The sequence below is a fragment of the Typha angustifolia genome, chromosome 9 (assembly GCF_048772165.1).
Source record: "Typha angustifolia cultivar Huaian chromosome 9, ASM4877216v1, whole genome shotgun sequence".
NCBI lineage: Eukaryota > Viridiplantae > Streptophyta > Magnoliopsida > Poales > Typhaceae > Typha > Typha angustifolia.
Window position 1 is genome coordinate 5,130,045 of NC_133247.1, and position 17,153 is coordinate 5,147,197.

The following is a 17,153-nucleotide window of genomic DNA, read 5'->3' on the forward strand; positions in this document are numbered from 1 at the left end:
TTGTTGTCCCTGCTCTGAGCATACACTTGCTCAAGATTATACTTGAGGGCATTTATCATGCTCTCGTTGTACTTGGCACGTTTGTTATAAATTGCAGTAATCATAAATCAAGGTCTTATTTTTCACTTGTATTCTACATTAATTTTGATAGGGTACAGTCCAAGTATTTCTTTTGTTTCAAAAACTTGCACAAATTGGATGCGTAGCAAAGGAATGAATCATAAAAGATGCAACAAACAATTGGCTAGTTTTGTTCATTAGACAGTATGACTGCCTGCAAATGTTGCCATGCATGCTGAGATAATTAACTACTCAAAAGCCAATATTTGCATTCAAAATTCTGTGAGGACCTACAGAAACATTCATGAAATGATCTAACTTCATTCAAAAAGCTGCCCTAATTACAAGCACATTATCATCTCATGGATACAGTATTTGATCAGCTTCCAGAAGGTTGTGCCGACTCCAGTGCTCCGAAGTGCTTGACCACTAGTTGGTCGCTACGCTTTGTTGACGCGAATCTTCTGCCCTTCCAACACCTGAAGACAACCCCATTATAAAGCCTGGCTTATTTTCCCTACACTTTTGATATCAGGTAGTATATGCATATTTGAAGCAGTTTGCAACTATAGAGGAACTGAGGACATATATCTGAAGAAAGTATGATCACTAGTAACTAAATGCGAATATCTGAATATTACCTGAGAATTAAGCTGAACTAAAATAGATGTTTGCCTGACTTAAAGTGGCTCACAGGAACCAGAGGGACACTGTAATAGCCTATCCTGGGAGGGACGTATTGCAAATGGACAGGAGTCCAAAAGGGAGAAAAAACAGTGAAATTGTGAACAGTTTAGGGAGGTCACCTGGTTTCCTAATAGTCCACTGAAGCCAATATAACTATTTCAACAACCTAATTCTAGTAAGGTAACATTACAAAAGGTGAGGAGTCCAAAAGTTGTCAAGGGACACATAACAGTGAATTGAGAACAATGTAGGAGAAGGGGATAACAACTATCAGGTTGCAAGCAGTTCAATACTTATTAGCAGTCAATATGCTAAAGGATTCCACTTCTTGTTTGCATCAAGAAAATCTCAACTTGTTCTAAAGCATGTGGAACAGAAAAAAGCATCACATGGACTTGTTATTAAGGACAGGAATGTGTAAAACCCAGAATTATCCATGCAATGTAGTTTTATGTAAAAGAAAGTTTACTTACAGCGTTGTTAAATGATAAAATGGCAGCGTCCACATCTTCGTCAGAAGAAAATGTAACAAAACCAAAACCACTAGATTTTGAGGTTCCAGGAACTCGTGATACTTTTGCACTAAGGACCTTTCCCTTCTCAGAGAAGAATTTGGAAAGCACATCAGATGTCACTGTCTTTGCCAGATTACCAACATAAACCTTGTATGGGCTGTCAACAAAAGTAGATTCTTCTGATTGGGGAAGGGGGGTATCCAGAGTTGCCAATGGTTTCTCCGTTACATTTACTTTGATTTTTCTACCTCCAATCTCCTGTTGATAAATGATAGTTACATTTACTAGTATGAAGATTAGAATATATTCATTAAGCATTTGAAAGATTTCGTAGACTGTTGCAACTAACAGTTTCATTAAGTTTCTCAGTAGCAACATTTGCATCTTCCACTGTGCTCATGGTGACAAATGCAAAGCGCCGACTCCTACCAGAGTACTTGTCATACATAACCTGCGGGTAGAATACAGAATCTGCATCACAAAATTTACTGAGCCAATCCATTAGATGATCCTTTGTTAAATTCACTGCAGATTGCTGCAAGTCATTTCTTGGGATTTCACAGTTCAAGTTGCAGAACAAGGACTTATACCACTATTCTGCAATTTACTTTGAGCCTACTGTCAAATGTGATGTGATAGTACAAACATGATCATGAACATAAAAGGTGTTATGCAAAGTGCATACATGGAACTAAACATTGTACCCAAATAAGTGAGTTCTAAACTTATTTAAGTAAGCATGTCCAAGGAAATTGCTTTCAAAATGGCAACTTTTGATACATGTGATAAAATAGAGGTTGTTGTGTAAACCGCTAATTCAATGAGCGATTTATATATATATATTTATCCTTTGCTATTTACGCTCACCTATAATTGCTCACAGGAAAAGTGATTTAGATTAAAAAAATCGTTAACCTAGACATCAATTCTTGTATGTGTACAAATTATCTTACATGGCATCCACGTGGATGAGAATTCACTTAGTCCTGTAAACAAGTTTGGAACTAGTTTACTTGGGTACAATGTTCTGTGAGCAAACTTTAAATAATAAAAGTTTCTGCAAACATGCACACAAACGTTTAAGAGAGGACTGGGATAAATCTGGGATATATGCCCTTCCATTGAAACAACTCCAGACCAATTCAATTTGGTAATAAATCCTAACCATAACAATGCTTATAAGCCTTTTCAAATTCTTTACTATTCAACGGAGATCTCGTAAAATGTTTTGCACAATCTCGTTTGCCCTCTCCTACACAAACACTGAAAGAATCCAAATCTAAGAGCTTCCGGCATTGCTGAACAAGGTAAAACCGCATTATCGAAGAGACTGGATGGAAGGGAAGAAATTGTTGAAAGAAAGAAAAAACAGCTCAAAATAATCAAAACGTAGGTTGTTTCATATGAATTTCTTCCGAATAATCAAGAAAAACCCAATTTTGTCTCCTTCTACCTCATCACACTTGAGGTCCCAACTCCTAAGTTCCAAAACTGGATCCATAACAACAAGTTACTAGAAAAGAGGACCATCATACCTCAGCTTTCTCGACCGATCCCTGTTCTCCAAAGATCTTGGCCAACTCCTCGTTGGTCACCGTCCTCGGAATGTTGCCCACGTAGAGCCTCCGTGCCGCCTCCCCCTCCTCCGTCGGAGAGGCCTCCTCCGTAGCTACGGCCGAAATCGAGATGCTTCTCCTCGGAAGACGATGTCGAGGAGTAGAGGTTGACAGAGATAAGGGGGAAACGAAGGGTCGTGAGTTCAGTGGGGAGGCGACTACTATGGCGTGTCGAGACGATGGGTTTAGGATTCTGATGCAGGGGTTAGGGTTTTGGTAAAGATTGGGTGACACCAACGAAGAGACTGCCGCCATTTTGGGCTGTGAGAGAGAGAGAGAGAGAGAGAGAGAGAGTAGCGTTATCCTTAAAATGGTCGGAAATGGAAGATGGAGAAGAAGGCTTCGTTTCGTATTGGATAGCTGTCGCTCGTCGAAGACCACTGCGCCAAACTGGTAGTCGTTTGCTGGCCTAGAGTCCGCGCCGACTTTATTGCGTCGAAAATATCTGCTACGTATTTCACTCGTTCACTGGATTTTCTTCTGCGTGTATACCATACCCTACGAAATCCCTTGTATTATTTGGTTGCATTTATACCTTTTAAATTTCCGGTACGTATATAACTAGCTCTTTAGCTTGAAGAGTATCACTGTTAAAGGTTTTGAAGGGTATGGATGCAAAACACTAATCACCACTCTTGCCTGTTTTCAGTTTGGAGATACGACTTGAGCCAAAAAAGAAGCCAATATAAGTTGCTGCTGAAAAATTAATCTTTGGCTGGATAAACAGGAGATTAACATCTAAAATAGATTTCATCATCCATCAATAACGTTTTCTGGAACACGTTGATACAGTTAATGCCCTACAAAAAGAAAGCATAAATTGGTCACTCTAAGCAGGGCAATTTATTTCCTCACAGCATACAAAATAATCCTAGCATAGCTACCTGCATCTTTCATAAATCACATCTAGATGCAGAACTTATAACCAAGGCGGTCAAAATAAATGAATATATGACAAAAAGTATGAACAGTTACATTTCTTCTCTTGGCAACCGTTATAAACTGTGAAGACACAAAAATCCAGTCATAGAATACAAAAATGGTTACTTCGCTGACTGCAATTGGATGGAAAGTGTGGCGATGGGGCAGTAAACAAATAAGGGCTTAGTTTACAGAAGCCTGGGGGTGTAGAACTGCACTTCTGGATTGAAAAAATGCCGTCAATTCAATCACCTTGAAGACAATAAAGCTGGCGGATGTTCCCAGAAGCTGAAAAAAAAATGTTGTAATATTGCAGTTCAGTCAATCTTCTGCTCATGTGAAGCAAAATTGGAAAAAAAGAAGAAGCAGATTATTCATGAAAGTGCAAATTCTCTGGTCAAAACTTTGATGACTTAATAAGATGGGTAGAGAAGTATCCCTGAATTAGCTTTAGGAATAAAAGGGTACATGCAATCTTTCCTTAAATGGTATTTAGCATAACCATTTCTTCAGCCTAATTAGTTCTAGGAAAGATTTTATTATTTTGGAAAATGAAAGGTCATCATATTTATCAAAGATCAGTAAAAAATAAGAAAAAGATAAAAGGTAGAAGATGTTTGAATAGGATACATTGTGGGCCTTAGCCCTGCTCCTTGGGAAACTGTGAAACTCCATATATAGGAAATAAGCAACCATAAAGCATGGTGATACAGTTAATCGCCAAGGGAAACAACATATCAGATCATCTACGAGGACAGCTTGGTGCAACAACCTAATGCAGGCTAGAAATAAGAAAAAACAATATAAATAAGGTGTACTCATTCAGGGACGGATTGGTTTATCTATTCAATTGTATTCTGAACTTAAGGAACCATCATTGCTATTGAGAAAGGAAACAGCCAAAAAGTGGCAAAAAAAAGTACAAAGTGTTCAATTATCTTGTCAATCAGCTCAGTACATGGAGGCAAACTAATATTCATTGCAAGTTTAGGATGCTTGCTTATATAGTTAATGCAACAAACTGGCATATTAAATTTTAGATGGCACCAGGCAAAATGGGAATTGTTTATGGCTCCAAGACTTTGGGCAACAAATTAATATCTGCATTTAAATAAGAGGTATTGATGATTCTGTGTGTTTCTGAAGTGTTCAGCCAAACTGTTGAACCACATCAAAATTTTTGTTGAAACATGCCAAATACAGAATCATCTAAGCACTAACAGAGTTTATAGAACTTTAATCAATGTATATTTATGATGAAAAATTCTGATGTCCGTGATTGGTAAATAAATATTAACCTACAAAAGTTATATGAAGATAGGTGAAACCCCATGCATTTAGAGATATTTGAATGATAGAAACTCTGCAGAAAGCTATAATTACCATATAACCAGTCTCTGAATTGTACATGAAGAGCACATGCCAAATCCCGTTTCCGATTCTCATCAAGTTGTAGTTCCCGTGTAGTTTGTTGGATCTCATCCAAAATAGAATGCTGTGAGTGAAAATTATTATCAATGTCATACCATGGAAGCAAGAAGCATGCATAGGAAAAAAACAACCAGCATTCATTGACGAAAGATGGATAAATATTTACTTCGGCAGAAAATTAACTTATTATTTGATAAGCTCAGAAGAAAAAAATGTAAATATTAAGGCAAAAAATATCCAGCACTAAAGTTATTGAAGAAACAATTATGCAAGTTAACTTAGAACTTAGTAAGTAGGAAAGTTATTTCTAAAGATAGAGCATAAAGAAGTCTCCTACACATGAAGACAGCCCAATATTCTTGGACTCGCACATTAATGTTCCAGAAGATATACCTTTTTCCTTTGGGATGCCCAGTATATTTCAGGCAATGGAAAAGGGTTATACTTTGTGGACTCTGGAGACTCGGTCCCAAACCAGCTAGGGATCTGCACAAGTATAAAGGAAGAGGATAACATATTTTACACCATAAAATCCTTAACAGTGACCAACAGTAATGATTGATATATGCATCTAAATTTGTAGATAATTATGGCTCTTATGTAAGGATAAATGGAAACCTCTCATTAACCATTATGATAACTAACCTTTTGCAGAGAATGAGGATAATTGAAAGAATAAACAGAAAGACCAATTTGCTGGTGGGAACAAAAGGAGAAGATACATCTAGGATGAAGAAAAAAAATGCAACTGTATAACCAGAAATGACGGAATTTCCCATCCCATGAGCACTCAATGTCCATAACATACCAAAAAGTTGGTGAAGAGATCAGGATCAAGACAAGTGGCAGACTCAGCCTGAGAATCAGAAATCCCTGCAGGATGCGATAATGCATCATGGGGATCAACCATTCCCAGCACAAAGGGCTGGTCCCATCTGTTGATGGTTGAATCCACACCAACTTGAGTCAGATGCTCTCCCAGTTTTGCATAATAAGTGTTAAATGGTGCCACCTGTAAAAGAAAACAAAGTCAATCTTGCCAACTAATAAGTAGTACAGATTCAGATTTGTTTAAGATGTTGAACTTAGCCTCACTGAAACATCAGTGGCAATTTCTGGCAAGTTAATTATTTAATCAGTGTATATTCATAAGTTCGTGAATTTACTATCTAAAGTATTATATCACACAAAATATCAGAGTATAAAATTCAGACAATTCCAGCATTGGAACAGTTCATATCCAAATATTTCCCTGTACACATATTCTCATTTTCCTTCAATTCTGCAATAGATCAAAAGGAAAACAAGGACCAAGCTAGATATTCTAGACATCTTAGTGTATGCTGCATAAATTGATCAATCTCTCTTTACTGTTAGATATCCCAGCAACACACCAATTTACTATAATGGACCTCGATGAAAGAAAAAGGGAAAAAAAAAGACTATTCCACAGTAGTTATCCTCTCTTATACAGTGGGGAGATTTTCAATTAATACCCTACAATTTAGTGATTTTATGGTTAAATCTGTCTTTGAGTTCTTTGTTATTCGAACCATTTTTGCCTATAATTTTTATATGACATCTTGGGCTTTAACCTAACCAGTGTTTAACAAACAGTATCTAAAATTCTAAATAGGAATATTTTGTTAAAGACACTAAGTTTACATTTTAAAATACTTAAGATACATTGTCTTCCTTTTTTCCTTTCATTTAACTTACATAATACCCTTACTGGAAGTACCATAACAAAGTCCATGCGTTTTTAAGAAAAATTTTCTTAAGGACATTTTTGTAATCATAAGAAAATGACAAGCAACAAGGAGTCGGATCACAAATAGCACAAAGACAGAGTGTCAATCACACAGTCACTAAAATATAGGGTGTTATTTGAAAAGTTCTCTATACTGAGAAGTGAAGTGAAAAAAAAAATCCAAGCTTTCAGATATATTACACTATATTATTACAAGATTACTCCTCTCTAACAAATAATTCAACAAAAGGACAAATATTGATAATTAAAAGTATATTCAAGTAAAACTGCACAAATAATTTAGAAACTTTACAAGACGAAAGGGAAAAAACATAATTACTTACTTGCAGCTTATGATTATCCCCGACAATGAGAGGTCGGTGATTTACCCCCAAGAAAAACAGACATTCACGACAATTGGCAATACAAATGCGCTTTGCAGCTGTGATAACCTGTACCCTTTCACAATGTTCCACTTTTACAGCCTGAAAACACGGAAGAATCATGAATATTTAAAGCATAGGAAATTACAGCTTAGGTAAATTAATAGCAAAAAAGGAACATGACAGATAGATATCCACATGTAAGGACAAATAAATAACAAAGGACAAACTTGATTAAGTGAAAAGAAACCAATCAAAATAACTGGATCATAATAGAAGAAAATGTGTTCACACTACTCAAGAACAGATACTGGTTTAGGAGCTCTTTAGAGAACTGGATCACCTTATCAATTGATATATAATGTAGTCCTAGTGTAAGTGAAGAGAAAACATGATCCGGTCAACCTCATATAAGAACAAAATAAAGTAATTCTCTATGGAAGAAATCCATTTCAAAATTTCCACTATCCTTGAAATATCAAGCTACTGTTAGAGCCCCTCCACTTGGTGCTTCATGGTCTCTTCTTTTCTTTATAAATTTGATTCAAGAGGTAAAACATACTAGATAATAGATATAGATCCCATAGTGATAAATCAATATCCATATCATTTTTCCTTTCCAGCACCATGCAATTGTATAAGAATTTAGGTGGATACATAAGCTGCAAATAGTATTTACTAGTTATAAACATGGATATGAAACAGATATTGGATGAATAAGAATATATTTTTGCTAAATATATAGCACTGCGAAGAGTAATGTGTATACTATTTCCCCAATGCACTGTTTTTAATGCATTACATCTGCTAACATGTGGATCTATGTCTACATAAAGTACTTCACTGTATATCTAAATCTGGAAAAGTTATTCTGGGTGTGAATGCTGATCTAGAATCAACATTAGTAAGAAATTTTAAATCCACATCCAAAAGAACTAGGACAACAAAGCCAGATCAGACAAATAATATCCAAGCCATTTTCAAGCCTACTTTCTTTTGGCCTCTTGAGCAAACGGGATTGATTGCAAACTGTTATGAATTTTATTACTTCATAGTAATTTTTTACAAAAAAGATCTTCTTCATGAAGAAGGTATTGGTTGTATTTTAAAATGAACCAAGTTCGACAAAGTCGTATGCTCGTATCATGATAACGTCGAATATACTATAACACTTAATTTATCTCAAATTTTATATCCCATTTACACCTCTTAATATTTCTGATATATTGGGTCTATTAAGAATTAAACAAATATTGATTTTGGGGAAATTTATCAAAAGCACCCTATATTTTGCTTTTATTACTTCACACCCTCCAATATTTCGCATTTTCTTCAAATGCCTCAAAAACACCTTGCTGTTGGTTTACTTAATGATCATTATTATAAAAATGAATTAGGATAATTATAAATGCAAAATGACCTAATACTCTTGAATAAATTTTTTAGGTTAAGGTAAAAATAAATGGATAACTAAATCTTTAAGTCAAATGAGGGGTATTTCGGTATTCTATTTTTATTTTTAAAGTAACAAAATATTATCTATTTCATTGGCCACTATTAGGGTAAAATTAATTCTAAGTGTTTTTGAGGAATTAAAAGTAAAATATAGAAATCGAATGATAAATATCAATACGGTAGAGTGTGAATGATAATAAAAACAAAAGATATAGCGGTTTTGATAAATTTCTCTTGATTCTTTTTCATAATTATTTTAAGAAAACTAAATACAGACACAATTTAGCGAAGACCTCGTTCACTAAGATGCTTTTTTCTTATATCATTTCCCATACTTTTCCTATTCTTTTACACCAAGTTACTAGATCTTGCATGCATTAGAGCCTAACCAAACTACTTGGGGGCTCTGCTTAAGGTCACATCACCATAAGATATAAACCATCAAGATAGCATGCATGAGTTTTCTCATAAAGAAAAAAATGTCCAGAAGAAATAAATAATAGTTGTATGAGAAACAAAGTTCTAATAGCAAAAACGTATTTAAGAACTCCAAAAGCAAACGTATACAACTATACATTGCAAGATGGTGAAACATAAGAAAGGTCACCCTTTATATTCTCAGAAATATTTTCAATGTTGAAGGTCTAATTGATTCATTATTGCAGTATCTAGTAGTACAACGTTAGAATCTCAAGAAAGCTTGAATGATTGAATGTAGGAATAGTTGTTCCACACCAGTAAACCTTATAGAGAAAATTGTAGTACAAAATCATCAGCACCAGGCAACATGAACCAGAACAATTGGGACAATGGAGTAGAAAACTTCAGTGTGTACATTGCAAAACTTAGTAAATATACGGGATGTAGGAAGGAAATGAAAGAAGATAGACGAACTATCTATCAAAGGGAAGATCAATGAAGGTCCAACCATCAGACATACCTTACCAATAGCACCAAGAATGATAGTTGCATCAGAGCACCCATATACCGTGGCATACTTCAAAGGTGCTAATATGTAGATTACTGAATCATGACAATTCAGAACCTGCAACATAACAAGCATCTTCAGATTAGAAACAGACTAGATTCAAATTTCACGTTCTCAACATCTCAGAATTTCTAAAGTTCTTATGCAGAAAAGAATTGACAATTATTTTACATAAAGTTAAACAGTAGTCCATCAAAAAGTAAAGAGCATAGAAGGTTTTTGAAAGAAAAACCCAGGTGTTGTTCCAGAAAACAAGACACTGCATCAAAAGCTGGCTGAAATGACATACTTTCGTTCCAGCCAAAAATGTTTTGTTAATTTTACATGTGCTGGAAAAGTAGGATACGTTTAGCGCCTCAGTCCCATGTTCTCACATAATGATGCTATGAAATTTAATGTGGCTAAGCAGATATTGACTTCAAAAATCATTTAGTTCTACAGCATGTGGAAAAAGCCATTTAATTTGTTATAAGCCAATAATTCAACTATTTTTAATGCAACTACTAAGTACAATAACTGTTAACTCAATGGCTACTCTAATAATTTATGGTCTATTTGATTTGAGTTTAAATCCTAAATATAGCTAGTTTACTCCATTTCTTAGTCATGGTTTAAGTAACTTAAACTAAGCTAAAAAAATATGGTGTTTGATTATGAACTAGGCTAAAGTATAATAATCTCTTTTAATGTGATGTATAAAAAATAAAAAATATATTGGTTTTGGAGGATAGGTGATATAAAAAATTAAAAATTAATGGACCAAAATGTCCTTTGACTTTGATGATAGAATTTAAAAAAATTAATTTTTTTATCAATAAAAAGCTTTTTAATTGCCCACAGACAATTCATAAGCGTGTATTAAGCTCGCAAACGGGCTAAAACAAATTACATATATTTTAAATTTTTTCTAAAATAATGAAAGGCCAATGTTGTTTTTTTTTCAAAATAATAACATAAATTTGTTATTTTTTCTTTGTTTTTGGCTATAAGCTCACATTTAAGGCTACATTATTTTTCTTTTAACTTTTTAAGAAGTTCTTAATATTGTAAATTTTTTAAAAAAATAAAGTGAATTATTACAAGCTTAAAAGCTCACAGGCCCGCAACCTCTCTATAATTTATTGCGGATAAATCTTTGGAGGAAAAAGTATTTATCTAGAGGGAAAATATAGATAGATAAGAGAGGATTTGAAATAAGAGGTGGTTATTAATTTATTCTTTTTAGAAAAATTGAGTATGTGTCATGCAAATAGAACTAAAATATTATTATTAAATTTGTAAACTATAAATGCAAGTCAACCATTTTAAACCCATATTAAACCTATCAATAAATTATATTAAATAGTTTTTAAAAGGGGCTTGCATGACAAGGGCTTAAGCTTTAAAAAGTAGCAGTCTTTATCTTTTATATTTTAATATCTCCTCTTACTATCAAGTGTGAGGCATTTGATAGATTCAAAAGGTGAACTTGACTTATATGAGTTTATTTAACTATCGATAATATAGGTCTGGGGATTTTGAACTCAGAATCTCTTGCTCTGCAACTATAATAACTTACCAACTACTCCAAAAACTTAAGTTGTTAGAGAATGGTGATTTTTATCTTTTTATATTCTAACATTCGCTAATAAAACAATGAAGCAAATAGCTTTATGATTAAATTATGTAATCATTGCAAGTTAAGTAAAAAACAAATATCAATATATTTGGAGATATAATATTAAGCACACTATATATTAGAACTTTCTGATAACCAAATGAGCAATGGATAATATTTTGAGTCTTTGACACCAAATGAGACCAATGTATGATGCCCTGTCAATGCAGTGCCATGGGAGGGCAAGATGTATACCACTTCACCCTATTACTATAGATGCTATTATCATAACACAGAGCCTATGATCATTGAAAAATGACCCCAAGTTTTAGAAATATAATGGTAATAGAGCTCTCAAAAGGCATTAATTTCATCATGAGTCCTTCTCATTCTCTTGCTAAAGATCTCATGATCATCAGCTTACCTTTTATTCAAAAACAATATGCCCCACAAAGAAGTAATATCAACACTAAGTAGATGGTCTAACCAAAATACTGCGTGAATGCTTACTAGATGATAGATACCATCAAATTAAGAATGCACAACTTTATGCAAAATAAACAGAAAAGGCATCAAAGCTAACCTGCTCCAGCATTATGAAGTCAAAGTATATTAACGAGATTTTAATTGGAATCAACAAACCTTTATAGAGTGTCCTTTGATGTCAGATGCCTGCTTGACCACAGAAGCTTTAGAAAAACCCTCTACAAAAGTCTGGTTTCTCAAATATGCAGGATTACTGGGGGCAGAAGCACCAGTAGATGAGTTACTGCTCTGGATCTTTGTGTTACTTGTGCTGGCATCAGCCATAGTCACATCCGAATCTGACGCTCCCTGTGGACTGCTTTCTTTTGCTGTAGCCTTCTCAGCTGTGTGCTCTAATGAAGCGATAATGTTCTGCAAAACCCAATCATGAACTTGGGCAGCTGGGACAGGAGCAGCGGGCATATCTGGATCTGAATTTGCAAAAAAGGTGGCTGCTTGTGTCAAGGAAACCCCTTCAGAGAACTGAATGAGGAACCCAAGGTGTTCAAAAGTTTCCAGTGTTACTACCTATGAACGAGCAAAAAATTAGCAAAATACGCTTAAAAACACAGCAAAATCTGAGAACATTAATAGGAAATAGTAGTATACAAGATAAATTTAGTATACAAATGAAATTTCGAAAAGAAACAAGATACTGACTCATTGGTTGAGCATTACTAAATCAAATGAAAGCGTTGAATATCCCATTGTGCTGCTGGATAGTATCATCGTACTATATTCATGACAAGAAATAACAAGTAAAAAGGCACACCCGATGAGAATAAGATTTGCATTTATTTTTTATTTTCGGGTGTACTTTTTATCTAAAAGTTAGATTTGATTTTAAAGTGTCTTATTTGATTAAAAGTCCTAAAATCTAGGAGACGTGATTGTTAGCTATTTACTTTGTTTTTAGATGAATATTGCTTGGGTTTGGTTGATTTTTAAGTTAAAACTTAAAAGAGTCCTAGTTTGGTTATAAAATAGAAAGGGAAAGTTTTTGATAAGTTAATGTTGTGATTTAATGTAATTTCCTCCTCTCATTATACAGACGTGATACAAGTTCTGGAAAAAAAATAGAGAGAGAGAGAGAGAGAGAGAGAGAGAGAGAGAGAGAAATGCTGTTTGGACAGATTAATTATAAGTCAAAAAACATGGAAAGTATTTAAAGCATGCCATGGATAAATTTAATATCAGATCCGAATGAACGTTGGCAGAAAATAAAGGTTAAGCAGAAAATTCAAACGAACCAGAGAGTCATCGCCCTCGCCTTCAACAGCATCTGCCAAAAGACCAAGTATATTAGCCATATGCTTTTGTAAATATGATAACTGATGAGCCTCTTCATCTGCTTGTGAAGGCATAAAACGGCGACTATTACTGCGTACAAGCTGCAACCAGCGACAAAATTAATCAATGTAATTAAAAAAATAGAAAACTCAATAATATTAAAGAAAGATGTAAAAAAGATACAGAACATTTGTTAGTGTCAGCAGATTTGAGATGAAAAGCTGACAATTCAAATCATGGAAGTATTTTGATATTAATATTCAATGAACTCTAAGGAAGTCTCTAGGTAAGCATCATGCTTACATAGAGTATCACAAGTAGAATTCCCTATCAAGCATTCATCAATCATCATGCACATTTCTATTGTGATCTAAAGAAAAGGCCAATTCAGCAATGAGTAACCATCATTAGACATTAGAAGCAACAGGCAATGAAGAATATTTATTTGCAATTTTACATGATTAAGAGGAGTGCGTAGCTTTTAAGAAACTTGAGCCAAAATCATCTATATTTACCATAAAACAAAAAAAAAACAGAAAAATTCCAGTTATCCAATTTGGCAGTTCTCCTAATAAAGAGAGGTTGAAATTATCTCTATTAGAGAAGGTCAGCAAATTACCACACAGTTTCTCCCCTTATCTAATCATTTCTAGATCCCACTAGAGAGTATTCCACTTCCGCAGATGGTTCTTATCTTTCTGACATCAGATTCACTCTAAACAATACTATCAGAGCCCTTGGATCTATCAGAACCACCAAAAAATCCTACCACAGAACAAAAAATCATGGCATACCATGAAAAAAGAAGGTGCAATGACAAGACAAATTTATAGAAAAGATATGAGATGAAAGAAAGTAATCTTTTTAATAGATGCAATCTATTTCTAGGGTGCAAATGAAGGTTCTAAAAAGCACAATCCATGAGATTAAACAGTTGAAACTTGAAACCAATATAGTGATAGATTTAAAAACAGGGAAATTTTCAAACAAAACCCTACATTTTAATAATGTTGTGATAAACACCTTGTCTTCAAGATTTTTTTAACCAAGCCCTCTACTTTGTCTATAATTTTTATATGACACTGGATAACTAAACCAAAACAATCTCTAACATAATGGATGAAAATAAGAATGTTCTATTAGGGATACTAAGATTAACTTCTAAAATACTCTTATTTGCCCTTCTCCTTTTCCCTTATCTCTTAACTTCTAAAATACTCTTGCCTAAAATATCATTACAAAAACCAAACTTTTTCATGAACATTTCTCTCGAGGGTATTTTAGTAATTTCAATTAAGAGTTAAATAGTCCATAATCAAGGTTAAGGTCTGTTAATCAAAGTAAGAGTAGGATTTCTTATGAGAATTATAGGCAAACAGAAAAGGTAAAGTTTAAAATAGCTTAAAAAGAAGTTTTTAACTTGTAATCACAATTACTAAGCTTAGGGTGTTAGTAGAAGATTTCCCTTAAAAATAAGAAAAGTGCATAATTAAAAACTAATAATGTGACTTAGGCATCAATGTACCTCTAACTTTAATTAGTAATTAGCAATATGTTTAAATTCAGTTTGATCTAATTTGGAACAGTTTTGGTTTTGTCAGATCAGTTAAGTAAGCCACTTAATGGTTTGAATATCCAAAGATGTGTGGATTGTCCCAACCAACCAAATTGAGCTACTGAATCAGCTTTGGACTACAGATCCACTTGGAACCAAACGAGGAGATATATCTTTTATTGACTCATAAAGGCATCGAAATAGAGGCCTAATTGCCTCCAAAAATAAGCCTAACAACTCTTCATTAAGGCTAGAGTTATTTCCTACTAGTGTATCTAAAGGAGCATAATAGACACCTCAGGCAGTCTAAATTCAGCAGGTTGACTTCCCGCTAACAGAATCCTGTAGTCTATTTTTTTTCTTTGTTTTTGTCTAGCCGCTAAAAATAGAGTCATCCAAATCCCTTATCATCTCCTCTCTCTCTCTACATCCCCAAATTATAGAACCATCATATTGTAATCTCCCTCTTTTGCTCCCTTCCTTCTCTGAGACACAAGGGCCTTTTCTCCCCTAATCTTCCCCTGTTCTCCTACTTATCTCTTCTTTCTCTCATGCCCCTAGAAGTGCTGTCATTTACTCACAGTCTCTTATGATTTGAAGCTCAATGTTCTCTCCCTTTCACTTCTCCTTTATTCTTTCTCAGTGTGGTTCTCCTTATTCCAGAGTGGTACTTTTTCTGTCCTTAACATTTCCTGCAAGAAATATGTTTCTTCTGGTGTCCATGATTGAAGCCAAAGACAACTGCTTAACATATAAATACTACACAATCAATTGGGCATGACCTAGTCCTGATGACCTGTGTTGAAGTCTGTTTTCTTGTTCCTTTTTCTGTAGTACATTTGCATTAGAAAATTGTTCTCTTTCAAACCTTAAGGCTGTGTTTGAAAGTGGAATCTCCGGGGATACCTTATCCCCAGCTTATTTCTTTGATCGTCCAAATCTCAAGGCTAAATAGGAACAATTAGGCTAGTTTAGTTGCATCAGAGGCACAAATGCAAGTTTCAAACAAGATGAAGCATTTAGAAAGTTCCAAAAAGTAGAATAGATTATTTGGGGTTTATTAAGATTTAGGCCAATCTAGATCAGAAATTCCATGGTTTCCACTTTTTGTGATTTGGCAGTAGAGCTTTTAGTGTACTATTTTTACAGACAGTCAATGATAAATTAAGTGGTAGATTCCTAGTGTTAAGATGGTTAAGTTTTGAATCTTCCGAAGAATTGGGAATATGTTTTACAGTTACTTAAGCAACTAGAAGCAAGAAAAATGTTGACAGTGATGAATTATTGAAAGCAATCATGGTTTTGTCTGTGTCTAGAAAATAATGATCTTTCTTCACATCGTCCATAATTACTTCTCCTAGAAAATAAAGTTCCCATAATTCCACAACGATTTGTTTACCCAGATCAAGCCCGACAGATTGTATAGCCGAAGCCATCAACATTCCAAACAGCTGTTGCGTCAAAATGTCTTATAAAGAAGTAAAGAACAAAATTGAACAAAAATTGACCTAACCGACCTGGATCGGCGAGAGTGCGGAGAGGTAACCATCAAACGCTGACGTGGACGGCCACACGTCGGTGGCCACCGGCGAATCCTTATGCCCCCGCGCCACAAGACGCTTATAACTCTGTATATAGAGAAACAAGAGGAGGTCGCGGACGTCGGCGGAGCCGTCCCCGTCGGCGAGGTCGGGATCGGAGGATGGGAGAACGGCGGCGAGGGTGTCGAGGGCGAGGCGGGCGTGATCGAGAGGGATCTGGAGCGCGTCGGCGAGGGCAGCGGCGTCGACGCGGTGGGGATTAGGAATTGTCCTGTGGAGGAGCTTCTCCTTGATAGGCGCTAGGGTTTGGGTTAGGGTTCCGTCGGAGAAGACGAGCTTAGGGATCGGGAGGAGGCCGTGCTCGAACGGCTCGCGGCGGGGGCGGAGGAGGATAGGATTAGGGTTAGAGGAAGCGGGGGGGACGGCCCCAGCGCCGGTGGCCGGCGAGGATCCCGGCGGGTCCTCGGTCATCATCGACTTCGTTGAAAAAAGAAGGATGAAGGAAGAGGTGGAGATCTCAGAGAGGGAATATGGTGGTGGAAGCGGTCTGGTGTACTGACAAATCGCATTTCTTGACACGTTTTCATTTACTATAAGTTAATCTTCGACAACGATTAATTGATAAATTATATAGTTGCATCCACGTAGTTGTATCTTTTTAACTTATGTTGGAATCTTGAGACTGGAATCAACGCTCTTCATCTTTTCTTAAGCAAGCCACTGATAGATATATAATAATTGTGATGACAACACGTAGTAAAAATATATAGATAAGTTTTATATTGTAATTAAGACAATTATCCATGTTTAAAAAATCAAACAAGGATTGATATGAAATA

At 35.1% G+C, this 17,153-nt stretch overlaps 2 protein-coding genes across 2 annotated transcripts; both read right to left on the reverse strand.

Annotated features, from left to right (window-relative positions):
- Positions 1-228: 228 nt before the first annotated feature.
- LOC140766601 (small ribosomal subunit protein cS22) lies at positions 229-3,275 on the reverse strand. The gene is made up of 4 exons (XM_073106030.1): positions 2,798-3,275; positions 1,612-1,713; positions 1,221-1,520; positions 229-539 (listed from the first exon to the last, which is right to left on the reverse strand). The coding sequence occupies exons 1-4, from the start codon at positions 3,131-3,133 to the stop codon at positions 501-503; spliced, it is 777 nt and encodes a 258-aa protein (XP_072962131.1). The 5' UTR covers positions 3,134-3,275; the 3' UTR covers positions 229-500.
- A 334-nt stretch (positions 3,276-3,609) lies between these two features.
- LOC140766600 (uncharacterized) lies at positions 3,610-16,873 on the reverse strand. Its single transcript, XM_073106029.1, has 9 exons — positions 16,291-16,873; positions 13,179-13,319; positions 12,046-12,456; positions 9,759-9,863; positions 7,325-7,465; positions 6,039-6,242; positions 5,624-5,716; positions 5,183-5,294; positions 3,610-4,087 (listed from the first exon to the last, which is right to left on the reverse strand). Exons 1-9 carry the CDS (start codon positions 16,786-16,788, stop codon positions 4,044-4,046), a joined length of 1,749 nt encoding a protein of 582 aa, XP_072962130.1. The 5' UTR covers positions 16,789-16,873; the 3' UTR covers positions 3,610-4,043.
- Positions 16,874-17,153: the final 280 nt, after the last annotated feature.